Source organism: Vanrija pseudolonga, chromosome 3, assembly GCF_020906515.1.
Source record: "Vanrija pseudolonga chromosome 3, complete sequence".
Taxonomy (NCBI): Eukaryota; Fungi; Basidiomycota; class Tremellomycetes; order Trichosporonales; family Trichosporonaceae; genus Vanrija; species Vanrija pseudolonga.
In genome coordinates, this window is record NC_085851.1 from 2,182,845 (window position 1) to 2,202,590 (window position 19,746).

General features: G+C 64.2%; 8 protein-coding genes across 8 annotated transcripts; 6 read left to right on the plus strand and 2 right to left on the minus strand.

Annotated features, from left to right (window-relative positions):
- Nucleotides 1-1,142: 1,142 nt before the first annotated feature.
- Nucleotides 1,143-4,123, plus strand: prtT_0 (Transcriptional activator of proteases prtT). Its single transcript, XM_062770963.1, has 2 exons — nt 1,143-2,439; nt 2,503-4,123. Exons 1-2 carry the CDS (start codon nt 1,217-1,219, stop codon nt 4,073-4,075), a joined length of 2,796 nt encoding a protein of 931 aa, XP_062626947.1. The 5' UTR covers nt 1,143-1,216; the 3' UTR covers nt 4,076-4,123.
- A 649-nt stretch (nt 4,124-4,772) lies between these two features.
- LOC62_03G004445 (uncharacterized protein) lies at nt 4,773-5,782 on the plus strand (the record flags this gene model as incomplete). The annotated part of the gene is made up of 4 exons (XM_062770964.1): nt 4,773-4,932; nt 4,970-4,977; nt 5,104-5,527; nt 5,676-5,782. The coding sequence occupies 4 exons, from the start codon at nt 4,773-4,775 to the stop codon at nt 5,780-5,782; spliced, it is 699 nt and encodes a 232-aa protein (XP_062626948.1).
- Nucleotides 5,783-6,533: 751 nt separating this feature from the next.
- Nucleotides 6,534-7,864, plus strand: LOC62_03G004446 (uncharacterized protein). The gene is made up of 5 exons (XM_062770965.1): nt 6,534-6,734; nt 6,806-6,988; nt 7,044-7,193; nt 7,242-7,659; nt 7,711-7,864. The coding sequence occupies exons 1-4, from the start codon at nt 6,566-6,568 to the stop codon at nt 7,607-7,609; spliced, it is 870 nt and encodes a 289-aa protein (XP_062626949.1). The 5' UTR covers nt 6,534-6,565; the 3' UTR covers nt 7,610-7,659; nt 7,711-7,864.
- A 29-nt stretch (nt 7,865-7,893) lies between these two features.
- Nucleotides 7,894-9,173, minus strand: rhmA_0 (2-keto-3-deoxy-L-rhamnonate aldolase). Its single transcript, XM_062770966.1, has 4 exons — nt 9,052-9,173; nt 8,910-9,015; nt 8,653-8,781; nt 7,894-8,449 (listed from the first exon to the last, which is right to left on the minus strand). The coding sequence occupies exons 1-4, from the start codon at nt 9,129-9,131 to the stop codon at nt 7,955-7,957; spliced, it is 810 nt and encodes a 269-aa protein (XP_062626950.1). The 5' UTR covers nt 9,132-9,173; the 3' UTR covers nt 7,894-7,954.
- A 592-nt stretch (nt 9,174-9,765) lies between these two features.
- set10 (Ribosomal lysine N-methyltransferase set10) lies at nt 9,766-11,437 on the plus strand. Its single transcript, XM_062770967.1, has 6 exons — nt 9,766-9,866; nt 9,909-10,158; nt 10,206-10,406; nt 10,459-10,604; nt 10,645-11,214; nt 11,253-11,437. The coding sequence occupies exons 1-6, from the start codon at nt 9,788-9,790 to the stop codon at nt 11,354-11,356; spliced, it is 1,350 nt and encodes a 449-aa protein (XP_062626951.1). The 5' UTR covers nt 9,766-9,787; the 3' UTR covers nt 11,357-11,437.
- Nucleotides 11,438-12,046: 609 nt separating this feature from the next.
- Nucleotides 12,047-13,380, plus strand: AN1503 (putative 4-hydroxy-2-oxoglutarate aldolase, mitochondrial). The gene is made up of 3 exons (XM_062770968.1): nt 12,047-12,268; nt 12,466-12,850; nt 12,899-13,380. The coding sequence occupies exons 1-3, from the start codon at nt 12,077-12,079 to the stop codon at nt 13,315-13,317; spliced, it is 996 nt and encodes a 331-aa protein (XP_062626952.1). The 5' UTR covers nt 12,047-12,076; the 3' UTR covers nt 13,318-13,380.
- A 161-nt stretch (nt 13,381-13,541) lies between these two features.
- FDH1_1 (S-(hydroxymethyl)glutathione dehydrogenase) lies at nt 13,542-15,336 on the minus strand. Its single transcript, XM_062770969.1, has 8 exons — nt 15,167-15,336; nt 15,047-15,083; nt 14,915-14,987; nt 14,844-14,861; nt 14,600-14,799; nt 14,148-14,516; nt 13,873-14,080; nt 13,542-13,834 (listed from the first exon to the last, which is right to left on the minus strand). The coding sequence occupies exons 1-8, from the start codon at nt 15,185-15,187 to the stop codon at nt 13,615-13,617; spliced, it is 1,146 nt and encodes a 381-aa protein (XP_062626953.1). The 5' UTR covers nt 15,188-15,336; the 3' UTR covers nt 13,542-13,614.
- A 600-nt stretch (nt 15,337-15,936) lies between these two features.
- On the plus strand, nt 15,937-19,681 carry LOC62_03G004451 (uncharacterized protein). Its single transcript, XM_062770970.1, has 3 exons — nt 15,937-16,135; nt 16,220-17,652; nt 17,693-19,681. The coding sequence occupies exons 1-3, from the start codon at nt 16,072-16,074 to the stop codon at nt 19,538-19,540; spliced, it is 3,345 nt and encodes a 1,114-aa protein (XP_062626954.1). The 5' UTR covers nt 15,937-16,071; the 3' UTR covers nt 19,541-19,681.
- The last annotated feature ends 65 nt before the right edge of the window (nt 19,682-19,746 follow it).

A 19,746-nucleotide genomic window follows, 5' to 3' on the forward strand; every position in this document is an offset into this window, starting at 1 on the left:
GCACCTACCCCGACCGTGTGAGCCGACACGACGCGGGGTAGTCGGTGGTTACCGTAGCCGGTGTTGCCTCGAGCCGTCAGCGTGGGGCGCGTCACCAGCCCGCCGTTCGTGGCGTGGCGCGTTGCGGCGCGGTGCCAAGCCGACGAGTCAGTGGACGGCGACTGGCGCCCCGCGTTGCCGGTTCGGTGTAAGCGAGGTGGGCGGTGAGTGGTGGTGGTCAGGTAACTTGCCAAGCGGATCGCGCTCCTGTGCATGTACTGTGCATGTGTGTGTGTGTGTTGTGCGTGTGCGCCTGCGCATGCATGATGCACGGCCGAGTCGAGCAGCTGCGCCGACGAGTCTATTTATGCTCCGCAGCCAGAGTTGGAGTCGGCAACCCGGCCGGTCGGTCGGTCTCTCGGCCGCAGGGGCCGCAGGGAGAGACCGCGGCGGCATCAGTCAGTCAAGGCAAGCTCGGGCAGGGCACAGGTGCCGCTGGCTGGTGGGTGGCTCGCTTCGGCGCCGGCGCCGGCAGGCAGCGAGCGGCGCGCGCGCGCGGCGTTGGAGGGGAGTTTGCAAGTACTCGCACACCCAACCTTGTCCTTTGCATGCATCGTCATAGCCTGACGCGTCGCCCGTTGTGATTGCACGATGCGGCGCATGCCGTCACCTGCTTGACGGTTGCTCGCAAGTCTATTTGCTCGGGCCGTAGCCGAGAAGGACGGAGGGGGCAGGGAGGGATTGGTGCCGCGGGCGGTGCGGGGTGGGCTGGTGACGACGTGATCACATGGGTCACAGGGACGGGGGTGGGGGTCGAGGGGACAGGCAATGCCTGCATAGGGGCGAGCAAGCTGGCATGCAAGCAATGCAACAGCCAACAAGGGCAATGCAAAGTGACCGAGGTGAGAGAGTGCAGGGGCGACGACGTGGTGAGAGCGCGAGAGACGACGCTAGACCAGAAACTGTAAGCCGCCTGTTGCACCAACAAGCCCGAGCCGCGAGCCGCCCACGACGACACCCCGCGCACTGCACCCACGACACCGCACCCACCCACCCACACTCGGCCCTGCCTATCTCGCCACGCCCCCCCCGCCGCTCCTCCCTCTCCCGTCCCCCCCTTCCCCTCCTACACTTCTTTTCTCATTCGGCTCACCATCCACTACATCCCGAACAACATCACTATTCTGGTATTACACTCATCCACCCGGCACACGCACGACAACAACAACAACCACCCATGCCCCTCCAACCGGATGCAGCTGCTGCTGCACACACGCAGCAGCAGCAACAAGAGTCGTCGTCGTCATCATCCGCCGCCAACGCCGCCGCCGCCGGGCCGGCTCTCGGGCCAAACCCGAGCTCGAGCGATAGGTACTCGCAGCACGGGTCGTCGTTCCCTCCAGCGAGCCGCGACACATCCCCGGGCGGCGTGAAGCGGCCCAGGTCGCCGTTCGAGGCCGACGACATCAAGCCGAACATTGCCCGCCGCGCGAGTGGCACCAACGGCACGACGACACCGCACGCCAACGGCGCCGGCAGTGGCAGTGCATCGGGCACACCAGCAGCAGCAGCAACGGCGCAGGGCCCGAAGCGCGCAGCGCAGGCATGCCTCCGCTGCCGCAAGCAAAAGCTGCGCTGCCTAGGCGGGTGGCCGTGCAAGCGGTGCGTCAAGAGCAAAAACAAGTGCGACTTTGGCGGGCCCGCCGGTGCGCCTGGTGCCGGCGCAGCCGCGCGCGGGCCGGGCGGCACCGACTCGGCGCAGCGCATCGAGAACCTCGAGGCGAGCGTCGCGACCCTGCTCGCTGGCATGAGCGGCGCGGCGTCGGCAGCAGCACCACCTTTCGGCCAGGGGTTCGACGACCGCGGGAGCTTTGGCGGCAGCGGCTCGGATCGGGTGCCGCCGCAGTGGAGCGGCGGCGGCGGAGGGGGGTTCGACGGCCCCGGCTCTGCACCGGCGCCCGCGCCGCGCTTCCCGCGCGCTGATGTGCCGCTTGCGTCGCCGACCACCGCCGCCTCGGGCCAGCACGTCCACTTTGGCAACTCGCCGTACGGGCACGGGCTGCCGCCAAACACCAGCCCCGGGGCGTACGCCTCGAGCAATAGCGCGTTCGGCCCCAGCCCGACCGGGCATGTCAAGAGCGAGTCGGGCGAGAGCAAGAAGAAGGACAGGAGAAGCTTGCCCCGCCACGGGCCCAAGGGCGAGGACAGACTCGCAGCCGTCGACGGCGGCTTCGAGGCCCCGTTCAAGCCGCTCGTCTACCAGCCGTCGGTGTGGGACAACCGCGAGGTTTCGCGCCGCCCCAGCCCGCACCCGAGCACGTCGGGCGTGAGCCGCGCAGGCAGCAGCGGGGACGAGCACGGCGCGCTGTATGACCTCCCGCCGGCGTTGCGGCGCGGGCACGACGACCCGATCAGCACCGAGATTGTCGATGAGCGCTTGGCAGAGCTGCTGTTTACATTGTGAGTGGCGGCGGCGCGTGCGCCATGCGGCATGACCTATTGTCCACTGACACACACACACAGCTTTGTTCAAAACTGCCACCCGTTCATGCCGATTATTGAGGTTGCCGATGCCGACGCGTTCCATGTCATCCGGCATCAGTCGCCAACGCTGCTGTCGGCGATCCTTGCCATCGCCGCAAGGTTCTACGTCCGGTACGAGGAGCGCTTCCCGTCGCCAAACTTGCCGTCGATCGCACCTGGCCTGCCGGCGCGGCTGGCCTCGCTCGCCCAGTGGCACCTGGCGCAGACGCTCCTCCGGAAGCAGCAGGCGCTGTTTGACGTCCAGGCGGTGCTGCTCCTCGCAGCGTGGGGACTCGAGAGTGGCGGCCGTGGGCCCGACGCGTGGATCGTCACGGGCCACGCGTCGAGAATCGCCCGCAGACTCGGCATCAACCGCGAGCTCACAAAGGCTGCAGCGGCAGCCCGCGTCGCGAGACCCCACACGGCCGAGTGGAACGAGCTCAACGCGTACGCACCAAAGTGGCGTTCCTGGCTCGGATGGTTTACATTTGACGGCTTCCTCTCGCTCGGGTTTGGACGCCCCCAGTCGACCCAGTTTGAGATTGTCGACGAGCAGGGCTTCCTCCAGCTGCGTCTCATGCAGCCGCCCCCGGTGCCGGGCACGCTTGCTGCGACGTCGCAGTACGGCGACGCGTACTTGTCCAGCCAAGTCGAGCTCACGCGCATCGGCCGCGACTTGATCAACTGGGGCGACTCGCTCCGCGAGCCCCGCCCCGACCAGGAGGATGACCCGCGGGCGCGCGACCAGAGCCTCAAGAGCATGCTCCGCGAGCTCAACGCCAGGCTCGACGACTGGTGCAAGCGCTGGATCTGGTCCAGCTCGCACTACCTGCCCTACCTCGGCCCCTCGGCGCGCATCTGCAGACTCCAGGCCGAGCACATGCGCCTGTGCCTCAACTCGTTTGCTCTCAATGCTGCGCCAGAGGAGGACAAGCACGTCGCAGACTCGCTCTACCGCGGCCTGCAGGCGGCGATGAGCACGATCCAGACACACCACGAGAGCTCGCAGACCGACCTCGCGCTGAGCTTTGCGACCGACTACCTGACTATTACCCTGGCGCAGGCAGCTGTATTCCTCATCCGCATCGCCAAGGCTCCCACATCGGTCCAGATCGCCGCCAAGGTCGACCGACCAGTGGTGACCCACTACCTCAAGATGAGCATTGACGTGCTCGAGGCAAGCGACCTGAGCGAGACCCGGTTGTCGACATACCTCGCGCGGACGTTGCGCGACATTTCGCGCGCAGCCGCCATCCCGGGGATTGCCCCGCTCGACGGCGACGAAGTAGACAGCGAGGCGCAGACGCGGCCGCCGAGCGCACAGGGCAACGCGCCGACACCGCAGGACGCGGCGAACGGGCTTGCGCGGGCGGGCGGCGTGCCCCTCGCTGCGCCCGGCGTCATGCCGCCTTACGGACTTGAAAACTACCTCATCGATTCGAATGTCGACCTCGGGTACCTCCTCGGCCTGCCCGGTGACCCGACGGGCATCATGGGCCCCGGGGGCATGATGCCGGCGTTTGGCAGCGAGTTTGGCACGTTCCCGCCAGGCGGGGTAGCCATGGGGATGTAGTGTGGTGTGGGCGTGGGCGTGCCGAGATGCATCTAGAGTTGGCGCGGGCCGGGCTGGGGGCAAGAGGGTGGTTGTGGTACGGTTAGAACTGACGTAGCTAGATCGTGTGGCAATCGTCAACGCCAGGGCCGTCGTGGCGCTCCAGGCAGCGACGCCCTCGCGCTCACCCACAAACAGATTCTGGGCGACCCAGTAGATGCACAGCGAGTCACTACAGTATGCCGATCACGTCCCACCTCCATCGGAGACGGACGCTCGATGCTGGGCCCCGAATGTGCTCTGCCAAGACGATGAGCACGAGCGGCTGTCGTCCTCGCGACGGTCTCGCATTCGTTCCTGGGGGTATGGGTGGCCCTTACTCGCTCGCTCAGCTCTGGACGAGCAGACTTGGCTGTGCAGACTCGACTCGTCTGGGTACCTCGTGGCTCTGTAAGTACATATGAAGTAGGAGATGCACCCAGCCCTGATAATGGCCAGTACACGGTACGTGCATTGTGCGCGATGGAGGGAGTCGAGGTCGATCCCTACCACTTTGACGCGCAGGAACACAGTAGTGGCGGCGCCTCGACAACCGTTCCCTTCGCGTTCGGTCCTGGCTGTCCTGCGATGCGATCTCATGGCTCCCGGCATACAACAAAGTATATAAGCACGCAAGAGAGTCGGGGCGCGGGCCCATGCACTCACTCACACGCACACCATGCTCCTTTCTTCCCTCTTACTCGTCTCGCTCACCTGCGCCGCGGCGCAGTCCTCCTCTGAGCCCGCCGCGGCGTCGGCGTCGGCCTCCCCCTCGGCCGCGCCCAACTCGACCGCGGCTGCTGGGAACTCGATTGGTGATGGGGCTGCTGTCGGCACTAGTCTGCCGGGCTTTGGGATCACGTACCCGAACGCCAGTGCCCCATGTGAGTGGCCCCCTAAACAGCCGCGCTGGCTTGCACCGGCGTCGAGTGGCAGTGGCCGAGCGACATACAGGCCGACCGCTCCCCATGCCCCTGCCACAAGCTAACACGCGCCGCCCCACAGTGCAGGTCAACTTCACCCGCTCATACTTCACCTTCCCTGTCGACTTCGTCATCGACAGCGCGACCTACCCCCCGCCGCCAGGCTCCAACAGCACCATCATGCTCGAGCAGACGGTCAAGCTCAAGCTCTTCGCAGAGGGGCAGGACATCCCCATAACCTGGACCAGGGCGACGCCGCAGGGCAGCATCTGGTGCGTCGACAAGAGCTCATGCAGCTTTGCCGACGACTTGCTCCCGACCATGCGCTACCCGGCGACCAACCCCGCCTGGCCGGCACTCAAGTACCGCGCGACGTTCAACGAGACGCTCGGCTGGCAGCTCGACCCCGCTACGCTGCTCGGCAACCCCGCGCAGAGGTTCTATGTCCAGCTGGTTGGCGACGGCAAGGGCCAGCTCGAGAACCACACGCTCAACCACGACGGGCCGATTTGTGAGTGGTGTGAGGGAGGGGGGAGGGACGGGGAGGCAGGCTGACACACCCCGCGCAGACTACGCAACGTCCTAGCTGTTCCAGGTACAGAACGCCAGCAGCGCCCACGCGCAGGCGTACCCCAACGGTCCCTTGTTCAACGGCACAGGCAACGAGTGGGCCGCGTCGCCGGCCAAGCCGAGCGCTGCTGCGGCCGTGGTGGCGGCGACCCCGGCGCTGGTCACGGCTGCGGTGCTCTTCGCGGTCCTGGTTTAGTGATGGGAGAGCAGATTCAGATGCCAGCTCTCAGATGCCAGCTACGAGTTTTGAGATGCTAGCTGTTAGTTGCCAGATTCTAGATGTCAGATGCCATTCGTTGCGTGACGCCCGCCGTCATGCGGTCTGGGCGTCGGCGTGCCTCGAGGTGGTCGAGGGGTGCGCCTCCCCACCTGCCTCATATCGTGTCGCGTTTTATGTCGGATCCCAAGATGCTGCATGTCGTGTGATGTGTGATCTGTTTGTGTATGGAGGGTCATTGCGTCAAAGGGGGTGGCAGTGGGACGGTTGTGAGGGGCACAAGGCAACGAAGGGAACGGCGACTGCGCTACGCAGGCGACGACGTATTGGGCGCGCTGCTCTCTCGTCAAACCTTGTTAACCTTGTTGAAAAGAGACGCAGAGGGCTGCCCGGCGCGCGCAATGTTACGTGTCTGGCCGTGGTCTGGCTGCCAGCCAAGTAGGGCCTCCCTCGGCCAGACCTTGCTGCGCTCCTCGGCGACGTGCCCTCGCAGCATGCATACCATAGCACCATATCCATGATCCATGACCGTTGCTGTCACGATGCAGACAAGTACGACGCGCGCCGCGGCTTGATCCCCGGTCTCCGTTCTCCGCCCTCCCTCCACACCCGGCGCCACTCGTCCGCCGCGGCTACGTATCATTGTTGTTCAGGGCCTGTTCGTTGCACGCGGACACTCTGAGACACAACGACACCTAGCAAAGCGGTGCCTCCTTCACCATCTCCATCTCCATCTCGCCAACAAAACGCTCCTGCAGCGCAATGCTTCTCCCGGTCCTGGTGCTCGCCGCTGCCGCAGCGGCAGTGCGCGCACTCGACCCCGACTCCGACACCGTCGCAGACGACCGGCGCTGGGCGCCCGAGCCGATCCTGTACGACCGTAACGACCGACCAGGGTACGCCGTGACCTCGCCGAACGGGTGGCATCCAGGTGTGTTGAGGAGTCGTGCTGGCGGTGCATGGGGCCGGCGGGGACGTAGCTGACACTCCACGCCCCCGCAGCCGCGTTCAAGGCGGAGTACTACGACTACGAGTACACGCTCTCCGGGCCGAACATTGTCCACCTCGCCGGGCTGGACGTCACGCTCCGCCTGCCCGCCGACGCGCCGGAGATGCTCGTGCTCCACCTCAACCGCGAGGGCGAGGGCTTCCCCCGCGCCTTCATCTACGTGCACGCCAACGATAGTGAGTGGAGGAGGAGTCGCGGGTGAGCCGCCGAGCCGCCCTGACGCCGCCGCAGCGTTCAACCCCAACATGCAGCAGCTGGTCAAGAACCTCTGGCCGGGCTCGTACAGCGTCTCGTTCAAGCCGCACAACCTCGGCACCGACTTCTACCCCCCGGGCAAGGACTACTTCCTTACGCTGCACAACACGTCGTACCACGGCGCGGGTAGGTGTCGCTGGACTGTGATTGGCACCAGCTAACCCCCTCCGCCAGTCCTCGCAACGTCGGAGCGCTTCGACATCCGGTACGACCCCGCCGCGTTCACGGGCTGGACGTACGCGTGGTTCGTCGCCGCCGTCGCTGCCGCCGTGGCGGTGCTCGTGTCCGTCCCGTGGTTGACGTTACTCGGCGGCCTGCTGCGCATTTTCAGGCAACTCGTCATGGCGGTAGCACAGCGTCTGGTCAAACCCTGGCAGCTGCTCCGGCACCTGCTGGCGCGGGTCCTCGCCAAACCCTGGCTCCTGCTCCGCTCGCTCGGGCAGTCGTTCTGCCAGTGTCTCGCGCTTGCCCGCCCCAGGCGGTCGACGTGCCGATGCGAGAACTGTGGCTGCGAGAGTCAGGCCAAGCAGGCGGCGGCATGAGCCAAGCAGGACTAGCCGGAAAATGCTCTATGCGTGTGCTGCCTTGTGGTGTAAGTGCCCGCCTACCCAGATTGTATGCTGAGCTTCACTGACGTCGCCAGTGCTCTTGCGAGCGAGCTCTAGAGATCGAGACCCCACCATGCAAGTGAGCGGATGACCTGGCGGCCCCGGTGCGGCGCCTGCACATGTCGATCCCCAGCCATCTTGCCCAAGTGACTGCTGTTGTACTTTAGTTTCCCCATGTCATCGACCTGCACATTGCTCGTGTCTCGACCCGCGCATTGCTCATCATAGACTGCATATCCTTTTCACTGCCTCGCTGCACGCCCAGTCCCACCCCTCCGCCTAGCTGTACGCGCCGCCCTTCTTGGCGGCCGAGACGCCAGTGGCCGCAGCGACCTGCTTGGTCATGTCGGCGACGAGCGAGCCGATATCCGTGCCGATCGACACGACCTCAAAGCCCTCGGCGAGGCGCGTGGCGGCCTGGTCGCCGTTGACGCAGAAGATGGCGGCGGCCTTGCCGGCCGCCTTGGACGCAGCGAGGATACGCGCAATCGCCGCCTGGTGCTCCTCGCCGCCAAAGGGCACGCCCATCGACTTGGACAGGTCGAACGGCCCGATAAGCAGCACGTCCAGCCCGTCGACCTTGGCAATCTCCTCGACGTTCTCGACGCCCGCGCGCGACTCGATCTGCACCATGACGATCAGGGAGTCGTCGGCCGCCGCGCCGTAGTCGGCCTCGGCGGCGTTGCCGAACGCGTGCCCCGTGTAGATGGGGCCAAAGCCGCGGGTTCCGCGCGGAGGGTACTTGTTCCACGAGACAATCTTGCGGGCGTCCTCCTGGCTGGGGTTAGCGGGGCCTCGCCGAGCGGAGCGAGGCGGGGTCCCGGGGCTTTCCTGGGCAGGTGCCAACGAGCCGTTGCTAGGCGCGTAGAGTGGCTCTTCCGTTCCAACAGTAACCGCGACACTGGCCATCTAGCCCCCCAAGCCACCACCTCGGCGACTCCGCCTGCCCGACTCATCGGACCACCACCACCACTCACAGCAGTGTGACACATGGGGGTCATGACGCCGTGGGCGCCGGCGTCGAGGGCGCGCTTGACCATCCACTCCTCGGCGTTGGGCACGCGGATGATGGGCGAGACGCCGTTGGACGCGAGGGCGTTGCAGAGCTGCGGGGCGAGCACGAGCGTCAGCGAGTGCGGCGGGGGCGGGGGGCGGCGTGGCGCCGGAGTGGGCCATCATGATGGCGCCTCACGACGGCCCAGACGGCGCCGGCTACGCCGCCGCCGTTACCCACCTCATAGTAGTCCGGGTCGGCGATGGCGCCGTGCTCGCCGTCGACGCACGCCCAGTTGAACCCCTTGATGCCGGAAACAGCGCGCACGACGTGCGGGCCGGGGAAGCTGCGGCGTCAGTACAGCACAGCCAGCCACACCCACGTCAGCCAGAAGCCGATGCCCTGCTGCCCGGCAGCGAGCGCGTTCTTGAGGTGGAGCTTGGTGGAGAGGGCGGAGGCCATGGTGTGTGTATAGGTGGTGGTGGTGTGTACAGTAGGAAAGAGACATGGACGAGGGGGTTATGGGGCCTCACCCGGAGCGATGGGTCGAATGCCGGACTGCGTGATGCCGGGCCGCGGGCCAATGTCGGGCCGAGTCAGCCAGCCAGCTGGCGCTGTCGGAGTCGACCGCCTGGCTGGTCCGGGGCGGGGTGGGACTCGCCCGCTTCGGCTTTGCGGTGGCTGCAGCGGCTCTGCGCGGCAAAACGCAAACGCGACTGGTGTGGAGGGCGCGCGGTGATTGCGATGCATGCTGCATGCCATTCTCAGGCGCCTGATAGAGGCGACATTGGTGATACTGACCTACTTGACCGATTCCACCTCGGTCGTGACCAATACATCTGTTGCCATGTTGTCGTCGCATACATGATCATCATGCCGCGATCAAGTCAGTCCTATCGTTGATCGCCTGCCTGCTGATCCCTGCCGCTCATGCATATGGTCAAAGGAGTGTGCATTGACCAAAGAGTGACGTCCACACGGCCCGTCTGGAATCGCTGACGCCCATCACACCATCAAATGCGGGGCCCACTTTTTTTCCTGCCTCATGCCCAAAGTCGAGCCACCTTGACTCGGTCACAACAACTTCCTGCCTGCCTGACTGACAAACCACCACCAACATGGCACCCACGGCGGACTTTATCGAGTGGTTCACCCACGCAGGGGGATACATCAGCCCCTCGGCCGAGCTGCGCGAGGGTGCGTCGGCTTGTGTAGAAGTGGGCGCTGACATCGCGCCAGAAACGCACGGGCTCGGACTGTTCGCGACGAAGGCCATCGCGCCTGACGCGCGCCTCATCTCCACGCCGTTCAAGCTGGCCATCACGCCCGCGCTAGCGAGTGCCTCGATAGAGGCTGTGACTGGCGTCGCTGGCGCTTCGCTCACCTGGCCCGAAGGTAGCGAGCACGCCGGCGAGAAGTGGAACGAGCGCATGCTCGCGGCTGCTTATATCGGCCTGCACTGGGTCTACGCCGACAAGGGCGGCGAGGCGTGAGTGTGGTATGCTGAGAAGGAGTTCAGAGCTGACGCGACGCCAGACCGGCAGCCCTCGCGCACTACCCCTACATCCGCGCGCTGCCCCCCGCCGCCGACCTCACCACCCCGCTCTTCTTCTCGGCCGAAGAGCGCCAGCTGCTGGCGGGCACGAACCTCGCTGGCGCGGTCGCGGACCGCGAGCGCGAGTGGGGCACTGAGAGCGCTGTGTTGCGCGCCGTACTCAAGGAGGATGGCTTGACCTGGTGCGTCTAGGTGCCGTCGTTGTGGATACGGCCAGCTGACTCACCTCACCAGGGAACGATACCTCGCCGTCGCGACCTACCTCTCCTCGCGCGCCTTCCCGAGCCACCTCCTCACCCTCCCTGACGGCCAAGCGCAGGCGCCGTCCACTGACGCCGAGTCATACCCCGTCCTCCTGCCCGGCCTCGACCTCCTGAACCGTGAGTTGAGGAACGCGGAACTGACAACTGACAACGCCAGACACCCGCGGCCAGCCAATCCTCTGGCTCTCGTCTCGCATTGCTGGCCCCGGCCCCGACGGGACACCGATCGAGGCCATTTCCTTCGTCGCTCCTGCAGCCATTGAGACCGGCGCCGAGATCTTCAACAACTACGGCGCCAAGTCGAACGAGGCGCTGTTGCTGGGTTACGGCTTTGTGCTGGATGCCAACCCCGACGACACGGTCGTGCTGCGTCTCGGCACGGGCGCGCTGCCGCCTGACGCCAAGGCGCGCCTAGATGCCAAGGGCCTAGACGCGGTTGAGCGCTTCGCTGTCGGACGGGACGGCGAGCTGCCAAAGCAGCTACTTGAGGTGGTCCGTGCCATGCTGGGCGAGGACGAGCACGAGCACGACCACAGCGATGACGAGGACGACGAGCACGCGTGCTACGAGGCGGAAGAAAAAGGGCTCAACCTCGAGCTCGACGTGCTCGGCATGCTGGGGCAGATGATCGAGGACAAGCTGGCCAAGCTCAAGGCGGGCGGAGTGCCTGGAGCAGACGCCAAGGTCCGCCCAGAGGTCGCCCGCCTCGTCAAGGTGTACCGCGATGGTAAGTGCGGCGGCAGGGTTGCATCGCTGACATCCCAGGCCAGGAGGCCATCCTCACCGCGGCGCTCGACAAGCTCGGCGAGCGCGTCGACCGCATCGAGGGCCTGATTGACGAGAGCCCAGGGTGCGGGTGTGGCTGCTAGGCGGGGTGGCATGTGTACAGGGCGAGGGCGAGCCTTCGGGGTTCGGGTCGGGCTGTAGATTCGGACACAACTAGACATGGATCGTGTAGACAGACATGTGCGGGCCCCAGTACCGGGGCGCCAGTCGGGACAAGCCCGCAGAGAGGATTGTCCAGGCCAGAGCAGCAGCGTGTTGGTTGCCCTAAGCCGTCCACAACCGTGCAGTGGGTGCAGTGCAATCCGAAATCCGCGGCCCTGCCACCACCATTCTCGGCGACTTTAAAAGTCGCCTTGTCGTGGTCGTCGGGCGCAGCCGAAGCGAGCCGAACTACGCCGCACCACATGACCAGACGACCAGGCCGATCGGACTGTCACCGTGCACAGCGGGGGGCAGTTTGCGGCTCGGTCTGACGCCGCTGTCGTGCGGGCCAGACTCGCTCGAGGCGACAAGCGAGCGGGCCAACATGTGACGGCGGCGCCAAGCTGGGCCAAGCTGGGCCGTGTAAGTTGCATTCCATCGGCTGGGCCGATCAGCCGACCGGCCGGCCGGCGACCCCACTGCTCTTCCCTGCAGTGGCCAGTGGAGCCGTCCGCGTCTTTTCCAGGCAGCAGCAGCCGTAGCGTTATTCTCGTCGTCGCCGTGTCTCATCTCGTCGTCGCACTCGTCGCTCTCAACAGCGCACTCTTGCTTGCTTTGTCTTTCTTGTACCCCACACCCCCACCCACACCCACACCCACACCATGCCCACCCAGCTCCCAGGCGGAATCTACGTCCCCGTCGTGACCTTCTTCGAGGCGACGCGCGCGCAGGCGCTCGACCTGCCCACGCACGCTGGGCACATCACGCGCCTTGCGGCCGCTGGCGTCGCGGGTATCGTCGTTATGGGGTCCACTGGCGAGGCGGTCACGCTGAGCCGCGAGGAACGGAACGAGGTGAGTCCGCGAGCGAGCGAGCGCAGCGCGCTTCGCGCACTGGCTGGCACCTCGCCGCCCGCCCGCGCACGGACGTGATCTGCGCCGCGTTGTGGCTCGCCGAATCGGAGTGTGATGTCCGTCGTGTACTGACACCATTCTTCCTCGCCCGCCTTGCTACTACCGTCTTGCTCTCCCGTCCCCGCCCGCCGCCCCAGCTCGTCCGCTCCACCAAAGCCGCGCTCACCGCCGCCAACTCCTCCGCCCTAGTGATCGCCGGCACCGTCGGCGCGCAGTCGACCGCGCAGGCAATCGAGCTGAGCAACGACGCCGCCGCGTCCGGCGCAGACTTCACGCTCACCCTCCCGCCGTCGTACTACCCGGGCGTGATGACCGACGACGCCCTGGCAGCCTACTACGAGGAAGTGGCCTCCAACACGTCTATCCCGCTCATCATCTACTCGTACCCCGCCGTCTCGGGCGGGATCAACATGGACTCTGATCTGATTGCGCGGCTGGCAAAGCACCCGAACATTGCGGGCATCAAGCACACCGACCATGACGTGGGCAAGATTGCGCGTGTCGTGGCCGCGAGCGATCCGGGTGGGTCGAGTCTGCGTCGCGGGGTGCGCCAGCTAACCGCCCCCATAGCCACCTTCACGGTCCTTGGCGGCGCGACAGACTATCTCCTCGGCACGCTGTCCTACGGCGGCCGGGGCGCGATCACGGGCTTGGCGAACATTGCCCCGCGCGCCTGCCTGCGCGCGTACGAGGCCCACGTCGCAGGCGAGCACGACACGGCGCTCGCGTACGCTGCCGCCGTGTCGACGGCCGAGGGCGCGTTCGTGAAAGCCCAGCTCACCGGGCTCAAGTACGGCACTGTCTGGGCTGCCGGCCTGCCCGACTCGGCCGCGCTCGGACGCAGGCCGCTGCCCCCCTGCCCGGAGAACATGCGCGACTGGGTGCGTGCCAAGTGCGACGGCGTGCTCGCGCTCGAGAGGGCGCTCGAGGCCGAGGGGTGGAGTGGGCGGCCGACGAGCGCTAAGGCCAACGGCGCGAATGGGCACTAGGCGATGACGAGGTGGACACTTGAGGATCAGTAGTAGTAGATATGACATACATGATGACGACGACGATGCGCTGTAGATATCGGAAGCACGCCAGCGCCGTGGCGCTCAGCGCACAGACTGAAACGCTTCTCCGATGGACACCGAGATGAAGCCGAGAGCCAGCCGGTGTCCATGACCGGCAAGGTGCTCACTCCAATCCCATAACAACCCCCCACCCCACCCCGCGACATTATCATTGCATCAAACACTACTACACCTAGTTGATCGCCGATGGCCCAATGACCACCACGCCACCTTTTACTGGTCCTGCATGTCGAGGACGCAACGGATGCAGTCGCCAGAGTGCATGTCGTCAAAGCCCTTGTTGATGTTGTCGAGCGTCTCGTGGTGAGTGACAAACTGGTCAACCCAGAGCTTGCCGTCGAGGTAGTCGCCAACGAGGCCGGGGAGCTCGGTGCGGCCCTTGACACCGCCAAAGGCCGAACCCTTCCAGACACGGCCGGTAACGAGCTGGAATCTGGAGGTCAGCTGCAGTCCGCGTTGTGGTGAGCTCACGGTCGGGTGGCAATCTCGGCACCGGCGGGGGCAACACCGATAATGTTGCACACGCCCCAGCCCTTGTGGCACGACTCGAGTGCCTGACGCATAACCTGCACGTTGCCAGTGCAGTCAAAGGTGAAGTCGAGACCGCCGTCCGTCTTCTCGATCAGGTAGTCGACAACGCTCTGGCCCTTGGGAAGGTCGAGGGGGTTGATGAAGTCGGCTGTGCGTGTCAGTGGCCACGTACTTTACCGTCATGCCCCATCCAAGGCACACCACTGCCCACTCACTGGCACCGAACTTCTCAGCCCACTCCTTCTTCTTGGGGTTGGTGTCGATGGCGAAGATGCGGGTGGCCTCCTTGGCGCGGGCACCCTGGATAACCGAGAGGCCGACACAGCCGATACCGAAGACGGCAACGTTGGACTTCTCAATGCCGGGGGTCTTGGTGGCAGCTCCGTAGCCGGTGGTGATACCACAGCCAAGGAGACAGGCCTTCTCGAGCGACGCCTTGGGGTCGACGGCGACAACCGAGTACTTGGACACGACGGTGTACTGCGAGAAGGTCGAGGTGCCCATGAAGTGGAAGAGGGGCTTGCCCTTGCAGGTGAAGCGCGAGGTTCCGTCAGGCATGACACCCTTGCCCTGGGTAGCGCGGACTGGGGAAGTTAGAGTTGTGGCTTGAGACTCGCTTCTGCGAAGCAGCCGCTCCACAGGCGAGCAGCCCAGCGCACCAACTTACCAGCACCACAGAGGTTGGTCTTGCCCGAAAGGCAGAACTTGCACTGCTTGCACTCGGCAGTGTAGAGGGGAACGACGTGGTCGCCGACCTTGACGTCGGTGACGCCGGCGCCGACCGACTCGACGATACCACCGCCCTCGTGGCCGAGGATGACGGGGAAGGCACCCTCGGGGTCCTTGCCGGAGAGGGTGTAGTCGTCGCTTTCAGGTCAGCATGGGTGTGCGAGAGGATGCGTGCGACATACGTGTGGCAGATACCCGAGCTGTGCGTGTTAGTATCGAGCGCCTCGCGTTGATAGCCCCTATCACGACTCACTAGAGGATCTTGATACGGACCTCGCCCTCCTTGGGAGGAGCGACCTCGACAGTCTCAATCGAGAGGGGCTTGCCTGGGGGTGTCAGTACACGATCACGCGTTTCGCTGCTCGCGTCCTCTCTCGCCACTCACCAGCCTCCCAGGCGACGGCGGCCTTGCAGGTAATAGTCTGGGGAAGGTGTCAGCTCGTGTCGTCGAATGAGAGTTGCTCGAGACCGGATGTCACCGTGTCAACGATTGTGCCGTCCTTACCTTTCCCTCAGTGGACGACATGGTGCGTGGATGAATATGCAAAATGTAGAATGCAAGAACAAGAGGAAGAGAGAAGGAATGCAGGGGATGGGCTGTTAAGAAGGAGTGCGCCAAGGAGGCTCGCCTGGTGGAGTTGCAAGGGCGAGCTGGTCGTTCGGCGCAGGGTGGAGATTACCCGTCATTGACCGTAACTGGCTGTGTAGGCAGTTGCCGCGTGCCGCACCGCCGCCCGTTGACGGATTTTACAACCCCGTAGCCAGCCAAAAGTCAAGCTGCCCTCCACTTGTTGCCTCCACCTCCACCTCCTAATCTTCATAATCACGACAATATGGCTTTGCTCATCGCCATATGCGTCAGTCGACTCTCCGATGTGGAGATAGATAAAGGCGACGTGTCCGATGCCCGCGCGGATGAGTCGACAGGGATATTTTGCGCCCTCATGCACCATTGCGACCTCTATATAGGCGATATAGTGACTGGAAGTTCAATCCACCATCTGCTGGCCAAAAGTCACGTGATACGACCTCCACCTAGGCGATGATTTCTATTACGTCCCCCCTTCTCTGTTGCATGTGGAGACCCCAGGCCTGCATTAGCCCCTGAAGTGTGCGTGTCACAGTGGGAATTAGGGCAAAGGGGAGTGCAGCGGGCTACAGTGTGGGTGGCTGCATGCACACTGCACGCTGCGGGCACCATGGCCCAGTCCGCGGCGAACAAAGAAACACACAATGGCCAGGCATCGTCCAAGGTCTGTTTCAACCATTCCAACAATCGTCCCTCACACTCTCACTCTCTGCATCTTCTTCTCATCGCCCCCCCCTCTCTCATTGCACCTCACGACAAACAACAGCTATATACCACATTCATACATGCTCTAACGAAACCCCCCACAACCCACATACATAATGTCCACAACGTCCTCTAGTCACCCTCACTTCAACCGTCTCGCCCTCGCGGCTGCCCTCCTCGGTGAGTCCATCGTCCAGCTTTCCTTTGCACCGCTCCTCTTGCCCGCCGCTCAACCCAACACTAACCGCCTTCCTTCCCCCGCAGAGTACGACAACGATGAGGAGGACCCATATCGCGAGTATGTGGACCACAAGCGGTCGGCCATGTTCAGGCCATTCTACAAGCCCAAGCTCCCACCCCTGCAGCACGAGCTTGATGCCGAACGTGAGGACCGTAGGCGCTCCATCGTCAGGCCAGCACACGGCCGGCAACAGAGCGGACACAGCGGAGACTGGCACAGCCAAGACCCTCACGAGCGCGTTCAGTTTCCGCAGGACGGCGACCTTGTCGACGTCGATCGCTGGGGTTTCCCTGAGCCCGCCCCAGAGGGTCGCACCCACTCGATGGACCTCGAACGCGTCCAAGACAACACGGCTCGCAAGATCCCTCACACTCGAACAGTGTCCTTCTCTGCTGTGCCCGATGCCACACAGCCCGGTGACCGCGCCCGTTCAGTCTCGATCCACCTGGAGCGCTTTGACAGTAGCGATGGCGAGACAATCGAGGGGCGCGTGTCCGCAGGTGCCGACTATGCGCTTCGCGACGCTGAGAGAGTGCGCCGGCTTGCAGAGCAGGGCGGTGCCGCTGCGGTGTCTCCACACGGCCGCAGACCTAGCTCTATTGCGCAGCTGCAGTTGCAGGACGGAAGGGGAAACCCAGTCATGGTGCCCATGCCAGACTCGCCTTCCAACGCAATGTTCGCTCGCCCCGGATCGTCCCTCAGTGGCCACCGCATGTCGGTGGTGCAGTCGCCCTCTCGACTGGACCCCGAAGCAGAAGAGGAGGAGATTCTTCGCAACCCGTTCGAGTTGCCCGCACCTCCGCCTGAACTTGGCTCCAGATTCGACCCCAAGACTCTCGATGCCCAACGCAAGTCTGTGGATCTCTCCCGACTGTCGCTCGACAGTGGCGTACGTCCGTCCATGGACGAGCTGAACGTGGCGAGCGATCCCGACGCTGTCCGGCCTTCACTGGAACGCCGCGCCTCTCTGGTTTACAGTGAGGACGGCAACCTCACAAACCAACAGTCTGCCCACGACGAGCCTGAGCGCATCAAGTCCCGAATCTTTGACGATATCCCATCACCCGAGGAGTATGGCCGCCCTCTCAGGCCACCCAAGTACCAGTCACACGCCCTTCTTCTCCACCGACAGGAGCTGATGCGGCCCAAAAACCTCATCATGCCCTCGTTCTTGGAAGGTACCGAGCAGCAGAAGCACTCGGTTCACGTTCCCGAGGGTTTCACTCTGGGTGAGAAGCCTCTGCCTGCCGACGCGCGAGCCTCCATCTTGAACATGGGCATGGGTGTGCCCCTCAGTCTCAGTCAACGGACATTCCGCAGCAGTCTGATGGTTGGTGGACAACGTGACGAAGCCGAGTTCTTTGCTGGCCATGCTGCTGAGGAGGGTGAAATCTACCGCAACCCGGGACAAGAGTACGAGGATGAGCAAGAGTTCCGTAAGCCTGGCAAGCTTTACGTGAGTGGCGAGTATCCGGGACGTGCTGACATCTTCCCAGGGTACAAGTCTTATCGATCAGCTGGAGAACCGCAAACAGCAACTGCGAAGCAAGCAGCGCGTCTTCTACGGAGACGGGCGGCCGTCCATGATGTCTCGTGCGGGCCCCGACGCCCGTGCCTCGACTCTTATCGACCCAGAGGCCTTTGCGGATCCGGCGTTCCCCGACCAGAATGTCCCTGGCACTCCCCCGCGTCCTCACAGCTACGCACCTGGTTCTGTTCCTCTACTTTCCGTTCCGGACGGCGACGGCGGGAGCCCCCAGGAGAGGCTTGTCAAGTCACGCAGCGTGTTCGGTGTCGACACGGTCTGGGAGCGCGAAATGGCCAAGCTCAAGACCATGCAGGAGGCTGAGCAGCGGGCCAAAGAAGAATTGGACGCGCGGGAACGCGCAAAGAAGGAGAAGGCCGATAAGAGGAAGAGCCGCTGGGGCAAGACCAAGAGCACCATGGATCTTGACCAAGCCGCCGACCTGGACTCGGGTGAGCTGGCGCCGCCTGGCCAGCCTTTCATCGACACGTACAACTCTCCGGCTAGCTCGCGACTCTCGATTGTCGAGTCCCACAGCCGTCAGTCTTTGGCCGCTGACCCCATTGCCAATGCGCGCATGTCGATGGGCACTGACCCGCGCTTGTCGGCATACGACCCTCGAACATCGGCGTACGACCCTCGTATTTCTTCCTACGACCCGCGCATGTCGATGGCTCCGCACCCGGAGGATGTTGAAGAGGTCATGTCGGAGCAGGACTCGCAGGCGGACCACTCCCCGAGGGTTACCGACCGCCCTCCCACGTTAATGTACACGGGGTCGGACGCAGCGGCTATCGACCTTATGCCCAAGGAGCAGAAGCCCGCTGAGAGGCGACCCGGAAGCCGACTCGGCGTCGGGGACTGGTTCCAAAGCAGTGACGAGGGCTCTGACGACGACGAGCCTCTTCGCGAGACGAAGCGCAAGTCGGCCATGTCGACCTCTAGGGCGCCCGTGTTCCCACCCCCTCCTCAGCTGCCTTCGTCGTCGGTCCTCCATGCGGCAGCTGCCCGTGCAAATGATGGCGATTCTTCCGACGAAGACTTACCTCTCTCGCAACTCCGTTCCAAGGCAATCAACGACGAGAGCTCGGACGAGGAGGTCCCTCTGTCCCAGCTTAAAAACAAGGACAACGACGTTATTCAGATTACGACCAAGAAGTCGCCGCCCAAGCAGTCGACGATTCGAGCTGTCAATGCTCCTCAAATCTCGCTCTCTCCCACCTCGCCAGGCAAGGGAGCCAGCAAGGACGAAGACGATGATGAACCCCTCCTTATCCGCCAGGCGCGGACCCGATCTGCTCTCATGCCCCATGATCCCCCTGACCGCACTGGCTCTGCAGCTCCCTCTGCACAGACGGTCGAAGAGATTGAGGACGACCTCCCGCTTGCGTGGAAACACGCTGGTGCGGCCCAGAAACAACATCAAGCCAAGCAGGCAGCGGCGCCAGCTTTCGACCCGATGCGCGCCACGATGATGAGCGTGCAGCCCGTGCCCCCGACCTACCCCTACGGCGTGTCGCCTTACGGTGCTTCGCCGTACGGCGTACCACAGTCCATGTACGGCATGCCGTCGCCCTACGGCCACATGGGCATGCCCATGGCTCCGGCTATGAGCCCGATGGGTATGCCTGGGCCCATGGGCATGCCGGGTGCGATGGGAATGCCGAGCCCCATGGGCATGATGCCGCCTGTTGCTCCAGGCATGCCGTTCCCGACGCTTGATGCGCCTGACCCGGGTCGCAACATTGATGACTGGCGTCGCCAGATCATTGTACCGGTTGCGACTGGCTCTGCACAGACCGAGTCTAGCCGTGGATAGTTGCGCAAGGACACGCCAGAGACGAACCCCATTAGCATGGCTGTTTTCTCAAATGAGACAGCCGAACCTGTAATTTAGATGTGCACAATAGAGAAATATGCTCATCATTGGACAATATGCGTGTTTGAGAGTCAGTGCGGGGCGTGATGCATGTGACCAAAGGCGCGCAGCACATGACAATGAATGTCGGTGCTGGTCCGAGGACG

What these genes read in the sequence shown, in the direction of transcription:
- prtT_0 (XM_062770963.1), top strand. Translation starts at nt 1,217, where the DNA reads ATGCCCCTCCAACCGGATGCAGCTGCTGCTGCACACACGCAGCAGCAG. An exon ending in GCAGAGCTGCTGTTTACATT is followed by an intron (nt 2,440 to 2,502) that starts GTGAGTGGCGGC and finishes ACACACACACAG; the next exon opens with CTTTGTTCAAAACTGCCACC.
- LOC62_03G004446 (XM_062770965.1), top strand. Translation starts at nt 6,566, where the DNA reads ATGCTTCTCCCGGTCCTGGTGCTCGCCGCTGCCGCAGCGGCAGTGCGC. An exon ending in GCCGAACGGGTGGCATCCAG is followed by an intron (nt 6,735 to 6,805) that starts GTGTGTTGAGGA and finishes ACGCCCCCGCAG; the next exon opens with CCGCGTTCAAGGCGGAGTAC. An exon ending in CTACGTGCACGCCAACGATA is followed by an intron (nt 6,989 to 7,043) that starts GTGAGTGGAGGA and finishes ACGCCGCCGCAG; the next exon opens with CGTTCAACCCCAACATGCAG.
- rhmA_0 (XM_062770966.1), bottom strand. Translation starts at nt 9,131, where the DNA reads ATGGCCTCCGCCCTCTCCACCAAGCTCCACCTCAAGAACGCGCTCGCT. An exon ending in CCGACCCGGACTACTATGAG is followed by an intron (nt 8,782 to 8,909) that starts GTGGGTAACGGC and finishes CTCGCCCCGCAG; the next exon opens with CTCTGCAACGCCCTCGCGTC. An exon ending in CCCCCATGTGTCACACTGCT is followed by an intron (nt 8,450 to 8,652) that starts GTGAGTGGTGGT and finishes AACCCCAGCCAG; the next exon opens with GAGGACGCCCGCAAGATTGT.
- set10 (XM_062770967.1), top strand. Translation starts at nt 9,788, where the DNA reads ATGGCACCCACGGCGGACTTTATCGAGTGGTTCACCCACGCAGGGGGA. An exon ending in CGGCCTCGACCTCCTGAACC is followed by an intron (nt 10,605 to 10,644) that starts GTGAGTTGAGGA and finishes TGACAACGCCAG; the next exon opens with ACACCCGCGGCCAGCCAATC. An exon ending in CGTCAAGGTGTACCGCGATG is followed by an intron (nt 11,215 to 11,252) that starts GTAAGTGCGGCG and finishes CTGACATCCCAG; the next exon opens with GCCAGGAGGCCATCCTCACC.
- AN1503 (XM_062770968.1), top strand. Translation starts at nt 12,077, where the DNA reads ATGCCCACCCAGCTCCCAGGCGGAATCTACGTCCCCGTCGTGACCTTC. An exon ending in GCCGCGAGGAACGGAACGAG is followed by an intron (nt 12,269 to 12,465) that starts GTGAGTCCGCGA and finishes CCGCCGCCCCAG; the next exon opens with CTCGTCCGCTCCACCAAAGC. An exon ending in CGTGGCCGCGAGCGATCCGG is followed by an intron (nt 12,851 to 12,898) that starts GTGGGTCGAGTC and finishes CCGCCCCCATAG; the next exon opens with CCACCTTCACGGTCCTTGGC.
- FDH1_1 (XM_062770969.1), bottom strand. Translation starts at nt 15,187, where the DNA reads ATGTCGTCCACTGAGGGAAAG. An exon ending in TGTCGTCCACTGAGGGAAAG is followed by an intron (nt 15,084 to 15,166) that starts GTAAGGACGGCA and finishes CACCTTCCCCAG; the next exon opens with ACTATTACCTGCAAGGCCGC. An exon ending in GACCAACCTCTGTGGTGCTG is followed by an intron (nt 14,517 to 14,599) that starts GTAAGTTGGTGC and finishes TAACTTCCCCAG; the next exon opens with TCCGCGCTACCCAGGGCAAG.
- LOC62_03G004451 (XM_062770970.1), top strand. Translation starts at nt 16,072, where the DNA reads ATGTCCACAACGTCCTCTAGTCACCCTCACTTCAACCGTCTCGCCCTC. An exon ending in CCTCGCGGCTGCCCTCCTCG is followed by an intron (nt 16,136 to 16,219) that starts GTGAGTCCATCG and finishes CTTCCCCCGCAG; the next exon opens with AGTACGACAACGATGAGGAG. An exon ending in GTAAGCCTGGCAAGCTTTAC is followed by an intron (nt 17,653 to 17,692) that starts GTGAGTGGCGAG and finishes ACATCTTCCCAG; the next exon opens with GGTACAAGTCTTATCGATCA.